This window comes from Alosa sapidissima, chromosome 10 (genome assembly GCF_018492685.1).
Source record: "Alosa sapidissima isolate fAloSap1 chromosome 10, fAloSap1.pri, whole genome shotgun sequence".
Taxonomy (NCBI): domain Eukaryota; kingdom Metazoa; phylum Chordata; class Actinopteri; order Clupeiformes; family Clupeidae; genus Alosa; species Alosa sapidissima.
The window spans coordinates 20,103,003-20,118,744 of NC_055966.1; the positions used below are offsets into that span (position 1 = coordinate 20,103,003).

General features: G+C 40.6%; 3 protein-coding genes across 4 annotated transcripts; 1 reads left to right on the forward strand and 2 right to left on the reverse strand.

Moving 5' to 3' along the window:
• Positions 1-24: 24 nt before the first annotated feature.
• Positions 25-2,096, reverse strand: ndufa3 (NADH:ubiquinone oxidoreductase subunit A3). Its single transcript, XM_042105831.1, has 4 exons — positions 2,003-2,096; positions 1,375-1,446; positions 1,118-1,195; positions 25-222 (listed from the first exon to the last, which is right to left on the reverse strand). The coding sequence occupies exons 1-4, from the start codon at positions 2,010-2,012 to the stop codon at positions 131-133; spliced, it is 252 nt and encodes an 83-aa protein (XP_041961765.1). The 5' UTR covers positions 2,013-2,096; the 3' UTR covers positions 25-130.
• On the forward strand, positions 2,013-4,187 carry tfpt (TCF3 (E2A) fusion partner). Of its 2 annotated transcripts, none has more exons than XM_042105828.1 (6): positions 2,013-2,130; positions 2,405-2,635; positions 2,815-2,885; positions 2,986-3,055; positions 3,318-3,470; positions 3,568-4,187. In XM_042105828.1, the coding sequence occupies exons 2-6, from the start codon at positions 2,405-2,407 to the stop codon at positions 3,640-3,642; spliced, it is 600 nt and encodes a 199-aa protein (XP_041961762.1). In that variant the 5' UTR covers positions 2,013-2,130; the 3' UTR covers positions 3,643-4,187. The 2 variants fall into 2 exon arrangements, with proteins under 2 accessions (XP_041961762.1, XP_041961760.1); XM_042105826.1 differs by having other exon boundaries at positions 2,079-2,281.
• Positions 4,188-4,273: 86 nt separating this feature from the next.
• Positions 4,274-7,107, reverse strand: mrpl51 (mitochondrial ribosomal protein L51). The gene is made up of 4 exons (XM_042105830.1): positions 6,958-7,107; positions 6,404-6,499; positions 6,210-6,317; positions 4,274-4,692 (listed from the first exon to the last, which is right to left on the reverse strand). Exons 2-4 carry the CDS (start codon positions 6,492-6,494, stop codon positions 4,496-4,498), a joined length of 396 nt encoding a protein of 131 aa, XP_041961764.1. The 5' UTR covers positions 6,495-6,499; positions 6,958-7,107; the 3' UTR covers positions 4,274-4,495.
• Positions 7,108-15,742: the final 8,635 nt, after the last annotated feature.

Genomic DNA, 15,742 nt, shown 5'->3' on the forward strand with positions numbered 1-15,742 from the left:
TTCAACAGTACGCAAAGTCATGAATGTATTTAAATAAATGACATTTATTCAGCATCATCGAGTCAATAACACTTAGACAGCGGGAGGGTGAGACATGAGGAGATCTGTACAAGAATCAGTGTCAGGAACCTTAGAAGTTCTTCAGCCAGTCCAGATTTGGGCCCTGGGGGTCACTTGGGTGACTGGGGACATCTGGCATGTTCCCATCATCTCGGACTGGGACTGCACAAGGACATACAGGGAGAAAGGTGGGAGATCAGTTAAATTAACTCCTGGCAGAGAGATCATGCCATGGTCAGGCATATTTTACCTATTACATAAATACAGGGTTCCCACTCTAAGTCAAATGTATAATTCCATGACATTTCCCTGACAAAAAAAAAGAATTTCCATGACTTACTATATAATTAATTGTACAATATACTGACCAATGATTTCAGAGCCACATATCGTTCAAGAATATTTTTACTTCTTTAGACTGGGAGATGATTAAATGACCATTGAATAAATACATTTGGGCAACTCAAGCAAGCAGTAATGCTAATAACCAGATGCTCCAATTCTGCGTGGAAATATTTGAATCAATGTATTACTTTTGGCAAGTACATTTTAAACTGCTACAACAAAATTCCCCTGATATTCCATGACTTTGCCCCAAAGATGATAAAATTCCATGATATTCCAGAAATTCCATGACCCGTGGGAACCCTGTAAATAGAATGTGATAAAGGGAGTGCTTTCACACTTTAAACATCACCATAACTGCTTAGGAGGTTGATGTCAGTATTATATAGGTCTATTCTACACCTGCCATGTTCTCCAATAATACTGTGCATTGTTTGTTTTCCAAACTAAACATCACCATTTCAACAATTATTTGAGACAGGCCTTGGGAATGGGACTCAACATAGAAGAGTTAAAAAAGACATTTACAAATAGTGTAAGTAGTGGCAACATCACAAATCGACATGGTTAATAAAGTACATGACATATTCTTATGACACACTTCCAGGTGTTGAAGATGTTAATATGACCAGTAGTTTGTGGAAAAAAACAAGAGATACACGAACTGCTACCAAGTCTTATGTGGGTGGTTTTTAGGTAACTGGAAACACACCTGGATAGTTGTATGGCGTTGCTCTGTTGATCATGCCAGAGTACTTGGTATATGGGCTCACGAATGGAAATATAACCGCTGAAGAGTAAAGAAAATGATTGGTTTAATATTCAAGCGTCGGCAAATTATTTCCTTCATAGGCAAACAGACCATCCACGTAGACAATAAAAAATGCTATTACAGCAAATAATCAAAAAGAGTCTGGTTTGCTTCTAACTTTAACATTAATCATTTTAACGTTTTCAGTGGTAACTCACCTAATAATCCGATCCCACAGGAGGCTGTGATTACAGGCTCCTTGCTCCATGCATTTTTTAGGAATGCTCCGACTGAAGCAAAATTAAGAATGTGTTAGTAAAACCGTCTTAAAACATATATATTTAGTACACATTCAAACTACTGTCTTGATACAGTTAAGTGCATGTTGAGTGGATCAAGCTAAGTAAATATTTCCTAAAAAGCTTGTTTTGACGATTGATGTTAGCTTGTTCAAGTTAATGTTAACGTTAGCTCAAAAACCACTACAGTGGCAGATTTCAAATCATCCGTTCCTACTGCGATAGCACCTGGCTGTCTTGATTTCAAAAATGTAGTCAGATCATAAAGTTTACGTGTACGATAATGTATCAGACATTCTCTGGTATCACTGACAACATATGAACAGCAGCAAAGGTTACTGTCTAATGAGCCGAAACATTAACCAACGTGAGCTAGCCCAAGGTCACCCGTCATAAGATGGGGATATCAAACAATTCTGCTCGATCTGAATAGTTCGATATTGTTGTAAAGGTGTAATGAATACCATCAACCTGTACATTTAGCAACAGCACATTGCCTGTTCACAAATATGACACCTTAAAAGTCAACGCCAAAGCTAATACTTACTGCCCGCCATGTTTCTTCAGGTTTGTGATGACGTATGAACTAAGCGACAGTGAGATAGGTCGATCTAATGGGTGCGACGGCAACTGAAATGATCAAAATGAACATTTCCACGGCTTGGGAAATGAAAGGTTAATTTGTTTTCTGAAGTTTGTAAATCGTTTTAATCTGTGTGTTGAATGGATTCACGTTTATATATCTACTCATGGTAACACCCTAAATGAGGAATATGGCATTGTTTTGAACGAAGTGGTTTGCAGTAACCTTGTACGTCAGCTAAAGGTAGGCAAAATAATCATAGGCCTACCTTATAATCATATGTATGTTTACTTTATAATCGTGTGTTTTACAATTTTGATCCCAGCGTTAAGTATGTACTCGGTATTGTTTCAATTGTCACGTTAGATGATGGAAGACTTCTCTGGACTGGCATTGCCCCCTCTCTTTGGAGGACACATTCTTGAAGCGGAGTTGGAACCTGACGGAGTTGAGCTTGGACCAGGGGAGGTAGAGCTGGGACCTGGAGAGGGAGAGCTCCTGGATAGTGGAGAGCCAGGGCCAGACGAAGAGGAGAGAAGAGAGCTTGACAAGAGGAAATACCTGGCACTTAGCAAGAGATGCAAAGAGATAGAACAGGTAAGTGAGAGGATGTTGCTACTTGTCTTATCCCGAGCAGTAGGCTACCTCTTGTGGTAGGAGAGGAGGGAATAGTCTTTAAAAGCGTGTACAATTTGTATGGTATGCAAACATACTGTCAAGAGTACGTCGACCCCACTGACCCACAGTCTGAATTTACTCATGTTCTCTGACTGCAGGTGAATGAGAAAATTCTTGGACGCCTCCACCAAGTACAAAGGATAACCCGGCGACTAAAGAATGAGAGGAGGTGCTCTAGATTTGTTCTTGCTTAAAACTCCTGCATTATTGTGTTCTTCAGTTTCTGCTGTAAGAATAGGTGGTCTCAGTTGTTATTCGTCTCTTCACAGGTTTTTGATGAAAACGCTGGACACGTACGGAGACGACTATAGGAATGCACAGCTAACTATTCTCCTTGAGGTGAAGAGACCATAGAACATGTAATTCTATTAACTGAGGCTTGTATCCCTATCCAACAACCTAGTTAGTTTGGTTGTTTATATGAATGAAGCACAAATATGTTACTGTATTGATCACTGGTCATGTTTTAGAGAGGTTGAATAGCCTACTGATATTTGGACAGTATAGTTTAGATATTGGGATAAACATGGGATTGCCATTTAGTAGCATAAATTAACATTTACTGCAGCTGGGCAGAGTATTGACTTTTACTGATTCATAGGATGATGTTGGAGCCACATTGGAATGTCTGCCTGGAGTGGAAGATGCCAGACCAAATGGCCATGCCAGTTCTCCCTCTATGCCACAGCAATCCACAGCAGGGACAAAAAAGAAGAGGCATCGCATTCCCAAGGAGAAAGAAAAAGAGGCACAGGTGATTATAAAATAGCGTTGTCCACATTATCAAACAGTGGATTAGCTTGTTCCAAATATGTCTTATTTTAATACATCCATAAATCCCACCCTGACAGACGGACACAGACCTCTCCATGCTGACAGATACACAATTCACAGGATTCCCCAGCCCAAACTCACTCTCGCACTAACCCCTTCAGGAGAAGATTATGCTAGACCTGATGTGCCACCTTCAATTTGTCCTGCAAGTTGTATGGACCCTTGATACAAAGAGTATGCATTGCTGGACATCTTATGTGCATTTATTTGTATTTTAGTGTGATAAGATGTTATTTTTTCAAATGTTTAGGATATTTAAAATAGTTTTGCAGCACAGGCCAGGACATCAGAAGTTAGATCCCAGGGTGAAAATAACTTTTGAACTGTGACTGATGTCCAGGCTTGTTAGTGGTCCAATGATTTTTGAAACAGAAATGAATCTTTTGTGTTTGGGTTTGTGTAGAATCTGATTTGACATTGTGTGTTATCCACCTGACAGTGATCAGTGGCAGTTGCGTTGGCTGTAAAGCACTAATAGTTATTTTTACTGGTTTTATACTATGTTAGCATGTAGCCACATAACATGACCCAACAAGAAGTGTAAACAGCAGTGTAACTTCTATAAGCAGTTACATGCATTTTTTTTTTTTTATATCATTGTCCTATAAGAGAATTAAATAGATCTACTTTAAATGTCCCTTCAGAACTATATTTTTATTGTGCTAGTAATGAAAATGAAAATGTGCTAGTAATGAAAATGGAATACTGACACTTCTAACAACACCTTTTGGAATATCATATTTATTTACAAGATTAAGGACAAGTCAGAATTTCAAATGAAAATGTTGCCAAAACATTCTGTTGAAACTGGAAGAATACCAAATCGCATTGCAGTTGCACATAAAAAAAAAAAAACACTGCAGGAAAGAAAAATAGGAAAAGAAAACAAAACTTGCAGAGGAAAAAAAAACATCAGTCCAATTCATACACTGTCCATAAATATAATTAACGATGCTTCCCGTAGCGGTTGAAACGACGGTACAGGTAACGGATGCGTTTTTCCAGATCGTGCCGATCATCTGTCATCATCCTGTCTCCAACCATCTTTTTCTTTCGGATCAAGCGTTCCAGTTCATTACCACTGAAACCTTTAAGCCAGACAGGTGCCTTTACAATGTCTTTGGGATGCACTTTGAAATCTCCTGTGCCAACACAAATACATTAAATTAGGCAGACTTGTGAGGTTCTCATGCTGTGCACAGTGAACAAATGGTTTAAGTCATGGTTCCCACAGGTTCTTGAAATCCTTGAAAGATTCTACATAAGAAATCAAGGCCTTCAATGTTTGTGAAAATAGACATTGGTCATTGAAAGTGCTTGAATTTATATTTAGTGTTAGAAAAGGCAAGAGACTTTTCCATCGCATAATTTACCATCACTGACATGACCGCACAACTGAGAAATGTGGAGAATTGTTCACACATTCAAGCCTCTCTTTTTATTGTTGCCTGTGAACCATAAAGCCTGAAAGCCTAAAGCTTGTGTAGTGGCAGCCAGGTAAAACATGTAATTTAGTTACATCCTACAATCTGCATGAAAATAATGGAATAACCATCTTACACTGTAATAGATAATAGATATGTAACAGATATGTACACCAATGAGTTAGAACATCATGACAAAGTAGTGTTGATTAGTTCATAACAATGCAACTTGTCAAGGCTTTGGACACATTAGGCTGCAAGAGACCGGTCTGGGCACAGTAAGGATCTGAACGACTTTGATGAAGTCGAAATCGTCATGGTCAGAGGACTGGGTTGGAGCATCACTGAAATGACTTGGTACTCCCAGTCAGCAGTGGTACAGAACTACCTATTGGTCCAAACGGAGGAACAAACCATTTAACTGGAGACCGGATAATGGGCAGCAAAGGTGTACCTGGACTGACTAGTCTAGTTTTCTTCGACATAATGTGGATAGTCAGGTATATATGCATTGTTTACCACTGTTTACCTACTGTAGGGAAGTAACCACAACAAAACAAGCACAGTGTGGGAAGACAAACTGGTGGAAGGTGATGTTCTGGGCAACGTTCTGCAAGAAAACCCTGCTTCCTAAATATTGTTGGTGACCATTTCACTCAGTAAGGGGTAGGTCCCAATGTCAGTGGCCACTTTCATTAGGACTGGGAGTGATCATACAATCAACGCTTTAACAGCCACAAGTTGGGGGCAGCCGTGGCCTACTGGTTATCGCTTCCTGCTTGTAACCGGAGGGTTGCCAGTTCGAACCCCGACCAGTAGGTACGACTGAAAGTGCCCTTGAGCAAGGCACCTAACCCCTCACTGCTCCCCGAGCACCGCTGTTGTAGCAGGCAGCTCACTGCACCGGGATTAGTGTGTGCTTCACCTCACTGTGTTCACTGTGTGCCGAGTGTGTTTCACTAATTGACGGATTGGGATAAATGCAGAGACCAAATTTCCCTCACGGGATCAAAAGAGTATACTTACTTATACTATAGATGTATTAGTGACAGCCAAAGGACAAACCGATTAGGTAGTAAGTCATGTTAATGTTTTTGACTCACTGGTGTACATAGATAGATAGATACTTTACTTTGGTCACATGTATAGTTATTTCAGGTAGCATTTTCAAGAAACTTCAAGCTGACGTTTACCGTAACAACATAAATAAATGATATGAACACAAATGCACCTACCCAAAATCCCTATGTTGTCATAAACTCCAAACATGCTTCTTTTTTCTGTCCATCTGTCGACCACCTTTGGCTCAGGGATGGAATGCATCCGTATTCTAGCGCACATACCTGAATAGCAGCAATTGGACAAAGTTATTAGCAGCAAGCTTGGATCTATGGCTGTCCACAGTTAATGCAAACTTCTTAGGTCTTACTTGTGGAAAATTGTCTGCTGCACTGCTGTAGGGCTACTGATCTGTGGCAGACGGTGAGTCCAACTCTGACCAGGGCCTCAAAGACGGACATATTCCCTGTGAAATTGTCAAGTGAGTTAAATCACGGGCCCGTATACAGCCTTGTAATACACATTCATACTACGATGAACATCAAATCCCATATATCTGACATTTAAACTTGCTGACTGCATTCACTGTCGCAAACAGAATAGTGAACCAACCGTAACAGTTAAAGTAGAGTAATCTGAACAGCATATTTGGCAGGGATATGTGATAGATTCTACCAATTTACGCAAAAATACAACCCATGTTCAACTCGTGAGCAACAAACCAATAAAAAAAAAAATCACATCTAACTTACCCAGCTCCGTGCTAACAACTTTCAAACATGTGAGCCTTATGTCAGCCACAGTATTCAGCTAGAAGCTACGCTAAAACTAGCATGTGAACCATGGATTGACATTCGTCTGAACAGTTAGCGGCTGTCCCTATCAGTTTGAAAATACGATGTATAAATAGAAATAGAAACATACCTTTGGACCTCAAACCAAAGATGTTGATGTTAAAATATTGTAAAATTGTACTAAATCAATATCGTTCTTAGCACAGACATCATTCAAAACACAACTCAAGTGCTGCAAGGGCACGCAGCTAGCAGTCGCTGTCCATAATGCATTGCGAAGAGCGCTACCGCTTTCGTAGGAGTAGCCGAGTAGGCGGTGTCTGTCCAGTGTGTAGCCTACTGGCTACATTGTACAGGGAGGGAGTCTGACCCGTCGACATGCTGGACATAGTCTGACGAGTCGACTATGCTGGACAAACCTAGCCAAATCAACAACAGCATGTGGTTTACCTTTAACCTCCGTTAACTGTAGCCTACCCCACCGTGTCTTGTTTATTGCACAGAGGTTAATGCATACAACTGTTGTCGGAAAGCATAGCCAAAGCCAACTATGACTGGCTGTTGTGGAAAATAAATTCAGGGAAATATGACTGACCATCTGTCCCCTGCCTATGAAACTAGACCAGGGGCACCTGCCTCCGAAGACTGATAGGCTACACGTGAGAATAGGGCGATATGAATGTTATGGAAAAGCTCTGTCATTCCACCTACAATGTGACTCAATCACACTTACCGAAAAGAACTAACTTAGGCTAATAGATTGCGATCTGGCTTTATGGTAGAGTAGCCTACTTCCTCTAGGCCTATAGCCTAGTGTTTCTAGTAGGCTAGCCTAAGGAGTCTTAGAAGGCCTACTTATGTGGTAGTCTATCGGTGAAAAATGTGGGGTCAGTTAGAAATTTCCATTCCACTCCATTATAGACAGACTAGTTGAGAGTTGCATTTTCAGATTACATGTGCTTACATAATTGCAAAAGGGTTCTCCAATGTTTTTCTCTCAGTTAGCCTTTTAAAATGATATCAGATTAGTAAACAGATAATGTGCCTTTGGAAAACTGCTGCTCTGATTTAAAAAAGCAATGCAACTGATCTGAGCTGGTATTCTGTCTATAATGGAGTGGAATGCCAATTTCTATGTGACCCCAAACTTTTGATCGGTAGTGTATGTCCCAAAATACTAGGCTTTAAGCTAGGCCTATGTGGCAACATAGTATAATGACATACATAACTAGATGTACCGCAGAGCGGTACAAAATATGACCGCCGCCCACTCCAGCACATTTTTTCCACAAAAATAAATCAAACTGAAAGGCCTATATGATTCTAACTGTCTCACTAAATTGCATTATCCACACTCAATTCTCACTGGTATCTGCTAGACAACAAGTACCAAAACATGATTATGCACATGTGTGCACATGGAATGGGTTAACATGACCCCTGGAGGCAAACATACAGAAAAAAATTGGTCATCCTAGGCCCTACGGTTCTCAAGATATTCACAGAAAACTGTGTCTGCCCTACCCTCCTTTCGGGGGGTCCAGTACAGCGGGGGGGCTACAGATCAAAACGAAAAACGATGGTTTTATACTATCCATGTGGGGTTACATGCCCACCAAGTTTCGTGTAGCCCGGTCTTTCAGTGTCCCGGGAATCCTTGTTGGTGTACGGTCACTAAATGTACACATAAATTATTTTATTGTAAGGCCCCCCATGAACGAAAGGTCACAAAACTTGGCATGCATCCGGAGGGTGTCATAATGATCCTACACTTTCAATTTCGTGCAGTTTTGACCATGTCAGCCAGAGATATTGTGATGAACACCTAATTTTTTGCTTTTTAATTTTTAACTAGGTGGCGCTATACATGAAATAAGTGGTAATGGGATGGGTTGACATACCCCCTTAAGACCAACATACAAAAAAAGGTGGACCTCCTAGGCCCTACGGTTCTCGAGATATTCACAGAAAACTGTCTCCGGCCACCTACAGGCCAGTTGGTGTATAGTAACATAAATTAATTTATTGTGTGGCCCCCCATGAACGGAATTCCACGAAACTTGGTGTGCATTCAGAGGGTGTCATAATGATCCTACACTTCCAATTTCGTGCAGTTTTGACTATGTTGGGTCACAGATACCTGCGATTACAACACCTCATTTTTACTTTTTTGTGTTTAACTAGGTGGCGCTATACATGAAATGAGTGGTTATGGAATGGGTTGACATGGCCCTTTTAGATCAACATACAAAAAAAATGGTCCTCCTAAACCCTACGGTTCTCGAGATATTCACAGAAAACTGTGTCTGCCCTACCCTCCTTTCGGGGGGTGCAGTCCAGCGGGGGGGGCTACAGATCAAAACGAAAAATGATGGTTCCATGCTATCCATGTGGGGTTACATGCCCACCAAGTTTCGTCTTGGATAAGACACAAACAATAAAACATTTCTCAGAATTATGAACAGGTTACCTAGTTAAAAATGAAAAAGCAATGTTGTGATCATGTTGTAATAGGTATCTCTGACCTGACAATGTCAAAACTGCATGAAATTGGAAGTGTAGGATCATTATGACATCCTTTGAATGCACGCCAAGTTTTTTGGAATTCCGTTCATGGGGGGCTATATCAATAAATTAATTTATGTTACTGTACACCAAGTGGCCTGTGGGTGGCCGGACACAGTTCTTCAGAGAGACAGTTCTTCAGTCGGACAAACTGTGGTCGCTCCGTCAGGTAATCTGTGATCCAGGTTACCAGGTGAGTGTCCACACCCATCTGCAAGAGCTTGTCTCCCAGTCTGAGGGGTTGGATGGTGTTAAAATCACTTGAGAAATCAAAGAACATGATTCTCACAGCACTTTTCCCCTTGTCCAGGTGAGAATGTGTCCTGTGTAGAAGATAAGTGATGGCATCGTCCACGCCCACTTTCTCCTGGTATGCAAACTGTAACGGGTCTAGTGCATGGCGTACCTGGGGTCTGAGCATACCTAAGATGAGTCGCTCCATTGTCTTCATCACATGTGATGTTAGAGCAACAGGTCTGTAGTCATTAAGCTCACTAGGATGTGGCTTTTTAGGGACAGGGGTGAGACATGATGTCTTCCACAGTGTTGGAACTTGTCCAAGGCGTAGACTTAGATTGAAGATGTGCTTCAGTGGCTCCCCCAGCTCAGCAGCACAGGCCTTGAGTAGCCTTGGACACAGTCTGTCAGGCCCCGCTGCCTTTCTCGTGTTCACTGTGATGATGGGGGGTGTAAGGGGAGGGGAGGGGGAGGGGTGCATCTGGGATCTGTGTGTCTGATCACAGTGTCAGAGAGACAGTTCTTCAGTCTGACGAACTGTGGTCGCTCCGTCAGGTAATCTGTGATCCAGGTTACCAGGTTACCATTCCATATGCACACATGTGCATAAACAGATACAGACGCACAAACATACATTCACAGTAATCATACGACACATACACACACAGTAGACATATGTACGCATGCATGCACATGCACACACACAGGCGCATTCACAGGCACACACACAAGCATATGCACGCACACACACACACACACACACACACACACACACACACACACACACACACACGCACACACATAAACATAAACACGTACACGCACACATGCACACAATTCAAGAATTTCTCAGAATTATGAACAGGCAAGATGGGGGTGAGGTTGTAAAAAAATGTATTTTACATGTGAAATCTATGAACTAGTCCTGTTTTGGTACTTGTTGTCTAGCAGATACCAGTGAGAATTGAGTGTGCATAATGCAATTCAGTGAGACAGTTAGAATCATATATGCCTTTCACCTTTTGTTTTTAGCCAGCAGCCAGACCAGCAGATACCCTGACTTTGCTGAATTACGGTACTTGGATAAGAGACCTCCTTGGAAGAGTAGGTTCCTGCTGGAAGTGGTGTTGGTGGCTGGCCAGTAGGTGGCACTCTTCCCTGTGGCCAAAAGCCACCAAAGAAATATCAATCCCAATGCCCTATTGTAGTGACAGGGACACTGTACTGCAGGAGATTTTCCTTTGCATGAATGTTAAATTGAGGTCCTGACTCACCATGGTTGTTAAAGATCCCACTTATCCATGGGCGGATTATGAACTTTCGGGCCCCTGGGCCTAGATGTATTAAGGGCCCCCCACTAATTGTCGTATATATGTGGGAGGGGGGGTTTGGGGGTCCTCCCCCAGAAAAATTTGAATTTGTTTGATGTGATTTCCTGTATTCTGGTGCATTTTGGGGATGGCCAATACTAAATTCAATCAGATTCATAGCCTACATCCTGATTTGTTAGATAGATAGATAGATAGATAGATAGATAGATAGATAGATAGATAGATACTTTATTGATCCCCAAGGGGAAATTTGTGATATTGAGGCAATGATTCCATGCAAAGGCTTGGGCTTCAGAGCCCCCTGACCTCTTGGGCCCCTGGGCCTGGGCCCGGTAGGCCCGTGCAGTAATCCATCCCTGCACTTATAGCAAAGGTGGTTCCTTGATTTGCTGGCTAAATTCCCAACCTGGTTCATTCAATTTGGCCTTGTAATCATCCTCCCAGTGTGTAATTGGTTCATTCACTCCTTCTCTCTCCACCTGAAACTAGTGTGATTCACTAGTCCCCTATAGTATTTTGAAGGAAGGAACCAGTTCTGTATGCATTATTGTAACAGATGGGCTAGGTTATTGGTAAAGTTGAATAGCACACTACACATGCACACACACATACATGCACACACATGACACGCACAAACACGCACACAAAAACTAACTTACATCCAGGCACACACACTCAATAAACACACACAGAAGCACACATATACACAAAAACAACCACACACTCTGCACACACTCAATTACAAACACAAAAAAGGTACAAAGTAGGAAATGAACACAGTTTGACAAACGTGACTTATTTTTCTGGAAAAAATGTGCTGGACTGGGCAGTGGTTATATTTTAGTATCGCTCTGCGGTATATCTAGTTATTGTCTATTAGCTGCTTAAAGACTTGACAGCACACATAAAATCACCCCTACTCTCTACAACAACTATTTTTGACAACAAGCAATAATTTTATTTGATGGCTAGAATTATCTCTGACCTGCATTTTGCCCTGGCACTGAAGTTGAACATATCTATGTTTGCAAACACACACAGTTACTCAAATGTTGTATATATGAATTCAGGGTCTCTTTGAGGATGTTGCATATTTAATTAAACTGAGGGTGCAACTCTAAACTGTATATCAATATGTAGCACTTCCATAATGTTGGTAACATAATATTTTAGCTTCATAATTATAAGAAAGGGTGGGTTGTTGTCCCTATTTACAAAACTAAATATTCTCCAAATACTGTATGGTACATTTGTCAGAACAGAGGTAAGATGTTTGAGGTAAAGTTCAATCTCAACAGAAAAGTAACTTCCACTCATTTACCGGTACAAATATAAGAACAACTTGGGGGAATAAAAGTGGAATTTTCTGAAGAAAAAAAAATACGTCATGGTCCCTCCACACGCACCCAATTTTATAGTTGTTTTCCCCAACCAAGCCAATAATGTAATAACTTATTACATTATTGGCAAAACATTATTACATCATTGGTTCAGAAATGTTATTACATTATTGGCAAATTATTACATTATTGGCTTTATTACGGTCTTTATTACGTTATTGGACATTATTACATTATCGGCTGCTACAAACGCACATTCTATCGATATACAAAAATATCTTGCAATGACACCTCCTGGGCTCTGTAAATTACAGTAGGTCTGCACAGCTTTTTGAACAAGGACCTGACCAACAAATGCAACAAAACTAAGACCTGGCTTAAAATTTGTTCTCTAGAGAAGAATTTATTTTTTGGTTGGTATTTTTTTTACCCCCCAGTATTTAATTATGCTCAAAATGCCTACGCAACCAGCCAGCAGCCCATGAGGTTAGGGTCCATTAATATTGCCATCAATTGTTGATGGGACATGCTGTAACACCATACCTAATACATACCTAAAACAGCTCAAACAAGATACTTGGTGACTTGACACCTAACTATGTCAGCAACAGAGAAATGACAAATCGTGTAAACAGGTGGGAGCCAAGCCATGTGGAATTTTGTACACTATTTACAGATTTGAAAAAACTCTAAGTTCAGAACTAGTCTCGTATAGACTAACTGGAAGGGGTGTAAATCATTAGTTCCAACCATACATGAATATACATAAAGTAAGACAACTTTGAAGACTTGAAAACTAAGCCTTGTGGCATGTATGGGACATTAGTGGTTTGATGGCAAGCGACCGATTGGTAATTGAACAATATAGATTTACAGTTTTAAATTATTGCGGAGAATAAATTAAAAAAAAACATGAAAAAGGTATTTTTGAAAACCAAGCCTTGTGGCATTTAAGGTCTATGCTGCACAGTTGGTCTGATGCCGTCAGGTCAAGTCAATTGATGAGGGAGCATAATAGATTTATATATATATTTAAAAAATAAAATAAATAAAAATCATGCAAAATTTGTTTTTGAAATCCAAGACTTGGATGGACATTAGTCTCATGAATGTTAAACGTTAAACTAACTTTGCCGCAGTAATGGGCATTAGCTCATTAGCACTGAATTAACAGCAGGCTAAAAACAGTGGAGTGGAAGGGGAAGACTGGGTTCAAAACAGCATCAGAGAGAGAGAAAGAGAGAGAGAGAGAGATGGTTTCGGTCTTACTGTAAACAGTGTTGGTAAGGCTCTGCAGATCAGCTGAATGGAATTTATTTTCAGGTTAAAAGAAAATGAAATCTTGTTTGTGTCAGTTCTTCTCACACATGTTGACGTCAATGGAAATTCAAGGAGAACATTGCACATTGCACTCTGCTTCATTTCTGCCAATAAAAGCAGATATGTAAAAAAATGAGAGCATCTATCTAACATCTAGCAGTGGTCTATGCTGTGTGGCTCAACTGTAACAAAGCCTAGCCACTGAACTAAGTCTTTTCCCTGGGGGTATAAGTGTGATATTTCTGTATAAGTGGTAATTTTCCATATCTTTATATCAAGGCATTTATTTGCGTTACTTACATTCCAAAATGCATTGCTTGGGTCCGGCCTGAAGCACTCAATACGCTTTTAAATGTGTTGTGCTGTACTTGTTTTACATGTTGCCTTGAATGTGTGAACGTGTGTGACCCTGTGAATAAAGTAACTCTTTTATCATGCATAAGTTTGTTCTCTATGCACTCTATGTGCAAAGATGGTTATGCATAAAGTGACATATTGTGGCGTAAACTAATGGGTGCTCACACAGCAATATAAACTTATTTGATCATGCTGCTAACTTTTTCATGTCATCTTTAAGCCCAAAAGATTGGTATATAAAGTTTGCAGCACATCATTTGTATTTCAGTGAACTGCATGCAGATTTTGAGTTAAGCGAATCTCTCCATCAAAACATCTACTTTTGAGTCAGTTTATGTTCCATTCTTTTTGTCTTAGTTGAGGCTGAGTCAAAACCTACCTAACAGGACCTAATTGTGGTTGTGTGCTTGATGCAATGCTCCCTAGAACTATATCACCTTGGGGAGCATTATACACAGACACAGTCACCACTGAAAGCCTACATACAAAATATTACCTTTTTGATGTGTTTTTTTTTTTTTTTTTGCAGTCCAATGCAAAATCCAAAATCATAAATAGCATTATAGCCATTTCTGTGTGGTGTTTTTTGGTGATTTGATGCAAGTTAATGCAAAATGTTTGTTCATGTGAATGGTGTTGACAGATTTTCCATATGTTGTTTTGCCTGCTGGGGTAGAGTATTTAGGCTCACAGAGAGTAGTATGTGTTTTCTTGTTTATGCCACGAAAAAAAAGGCTGCATGCATTTTCCATGTTGATGTTTCAGTTACAGTATGATCCTCAAGTGGTGCAGAGACAAGTCAGCGTGTGGTGAGTGTCACCAGTAAACGTAGGAGAATCTGCTGACCAGGCTGCAATGTCTTCATGTGCGCATACTAACACAAGGCCATGTCCTTATCGAGTCACCCAGATAACACAATCCCACGGTTTCCACCCTGCTCTGAGCAAACATCTAGAGATGAGCATGCACGTCTGTGCACGACTAATGTCAAATTTGCGCCATGCACGGCCAATGTCATCGGTTAGTTTTGCAAGGCCAATGTTACAACAACAACATATTACATTTATGCAGCGCATTACAGTTATCAGGAAAACTGTCAGAAAGAAAGTAAGAGAGTCAGTGGTTGACACTGAGCATATATTAGTTTTTCTTTTTTTAAATCAATCGTGATATTTTCCAACCAGTGCACGATTTATTTAAATACATGTTCTATTTATGTTTGACACCCACACACATTTGTGTATTTTCCATATGAGGGGCTACCACCAGCCCACCTCACGTCAAATTCAAATTCAGCAAAACATCAGCTGTAGGAAAGACCCCATCACTGTAGCAGCTAAGCGTGTCCCCCTTCCACCACCAAAACCTCATCTAAAGATAAAAGGGAAAGAGAGAGCCGAAGTGAAGGGGGCCGAGATGATTCAAACACAGGGGGGCGAGGAAGTGAAAAGTGTGATGCATGGCGTTGGCCCAGATTTTAGTGGGTGTGCTGTGGCAGCCATGTCTGGCTTTGTGGTATTCTGAGGAAATGTTTACAGCTCTCTCTTAAAACTGCTGGTCGGTCTCGACCTATATCGGTGGTAGTAGCTGTAGTTTGTTTGCCTGACTGTTTGTCTGTCTCTGTATCACTCTTTACTGATGGAAGGTCGCTTCAAATAATCTTTGAATGAAGCCATTTTACACCAAATCCACCACTATCTTGCTACATGATCTATTAGCTTCTAGTAATAAGATCCAGAGATAAAGACTTCCTACACCAATATGC

Coding starts and splice junctions, on each gene's coding strand:
- tfpt (XM_042105828.1), top strand. CDS start 2,405: ATGATGGAAGACTTCTCTGGACTGGCATTGCCCCCTCTCTTTGGAGGA. Junction 2,636..2,814: donor GATGCAAAGAGATAGAACAG/GTAAGTGAGAGG, acceptor CTCTGACTGCAG/GTGAATGAGAAAATTCTTGG. Junction 2,886..2,985: donor CGACTAAAGAATGAGAGGAG/GTGCTCTAGATT, acceptor GTCTCTTCACAG/GTTTTTGATGAAAACGCTGG.
- ndufa3 (XM_042105831.1), bottom strand. Junction 1,196..1,374: donor CTGTGGGATCGGATTATTAG/GTGAGTTACCAC, acceptor TTTACTCTTCAG/CGGTTATATTTCCATTCGTG. Junction 223..1,117: donor AACGCCATACAACTATCCAG/GTGTGTTTCCAG, acceptor GTCCTTGTGCAG/TCCCAGTCCGAGATGATGGG.
- mrpl51 (XM_042105830.1), bottom strand. CDS start 6,494: ATGTCCGTCTTTGAGGCCCTGGTCAGAGTTGGACTCACCGTCTGCCAC. Junction 6,318..6,403: donor CAGCAGACAATTTTCCACAA/GTAAGACCTAAG, acceptor GCTGCTATTCAG/GTATGTGCGCTAGAATACGG. Junction 4,693..6,209: donor TGACAACATAGGGATTTTGG/GTAGGTGCATTT, acceptor GTGTTGGCACAG/GAGATTTCAAAGTGCATCCC.